The following is a 906-nucleotide window of genomic DNA, read 5'->3' as shown; positions in this document are numbered from 1 at the left end:
AGGGGCAAGTGTTAGGATTTTTGGGATCAGACGTTCCTTCACAAATAAAAGTTCCATTAGCATTATAATAGTTGCAACCCTTATAGCCCGAACAACAATTGGTACAAATTGGATTTTCTGGACTTCCTTCTGAACCTGGGCATATCCCATAGCCAAGATTACCACATTCTTTCGTACAAGCATTAACATGTTCCACCCTGCTTACTAGTATAAACATTCCTACAATTACAAATATAATTAAGTTATATCGTTAGAACAAGCTCTTTAATTTATAACAATAATCATCTATAACAATATTTCTCCGTAACAATTAGTTTTCATGTTATTTTATGTTATATTATTCAAGACAAATGACATCGTTATAAAGAAATTTGATAGTACGAAGGAGGAAAAGGACAAGGGAATTAAAGATCTTACCAAGAAAAAGTAGGTGAGCAAGGAAACTAACTTTGTAAAGAGCCATTGTAGATACTTTATCAGTTTATCGTGATTAACTTATTTTTTCTTTGGGTAAAGGTCTGTCCTTCTCTTACCTATTTATAGAACAAAAACAAAAAAGATAGATGTATTCATTATTGTCTAATTAAAACATTTTAAAAATATTACATACAGCCCTCTCAATTGATAATTTTTTTGTATTATATTATTTTTGCTTCTACTTGCTAAGTTGCGTACATATATACACTTGCTTCTTTATTATTTATCGGCGGCTTTTAATTATTCACGTGGTACTATAGAGCTCGACACGACTCTATTTTTTTCTGCCAAATTAAGCTTTCATTAAATGATTTAAGTTCCACGTGGAAATATAATCTACGATTATGGTATTTATATAACAAAATAAAGCCGATAACTAATCTGCTATAATAAATAAATAGTACTGATATTGATAGTAAATTTTTTTTT

At 29.6% G+C, this 906-nt stretch overlaps 1 protein-coding gene across 1 annotated transcript; it reads right to left on the bottom strand.

Moving 5' to 3' along the window:
• Positions 1-6: 6 nt before the first annotated feature.
• On the bottom strand, positions 7-515 carry LOC102586384 (proteinase inhibitor type-2 CEVI57-like; the record flags this gene model as incomplete). Its single annotated transcript, XM_006368062.2, has 2 exons — positions 418-515; positions 7-219 (listed from the first exon to the last, which is right to left on the bottom strand). Coding segments are annotated over exons 1-2 (259 nt in total), but the record flags the coding sequence as incomplete, so codon positions are not given.
• Between the last annotated feature and the right edge of the window lie 391 nt (positions 516-906).

Source organism: Solanum tuberosum, unplaced genomic scaffold (genome assembly GCF_000226075.1).
Source record: "Solanum tuberosum cultivar DM 1-3 516 R44 unplaced genomic scaffold, SolTub_3.0 contig01777, whole genome shotgun sequence".
In the NCBI taxonomy this organism is placed as follows: domain Eukaryota; kingdom Viridiplantae; phylum Streptophyta; class Magnoliopsida; order Solanales; family Solanaceae; genus Solanum; species Solanum tuberosum.
Note: the sequence above shows the minus strand (reverse complement) of the source record. Positions and strands in the feature narration are given on the sequence as shown.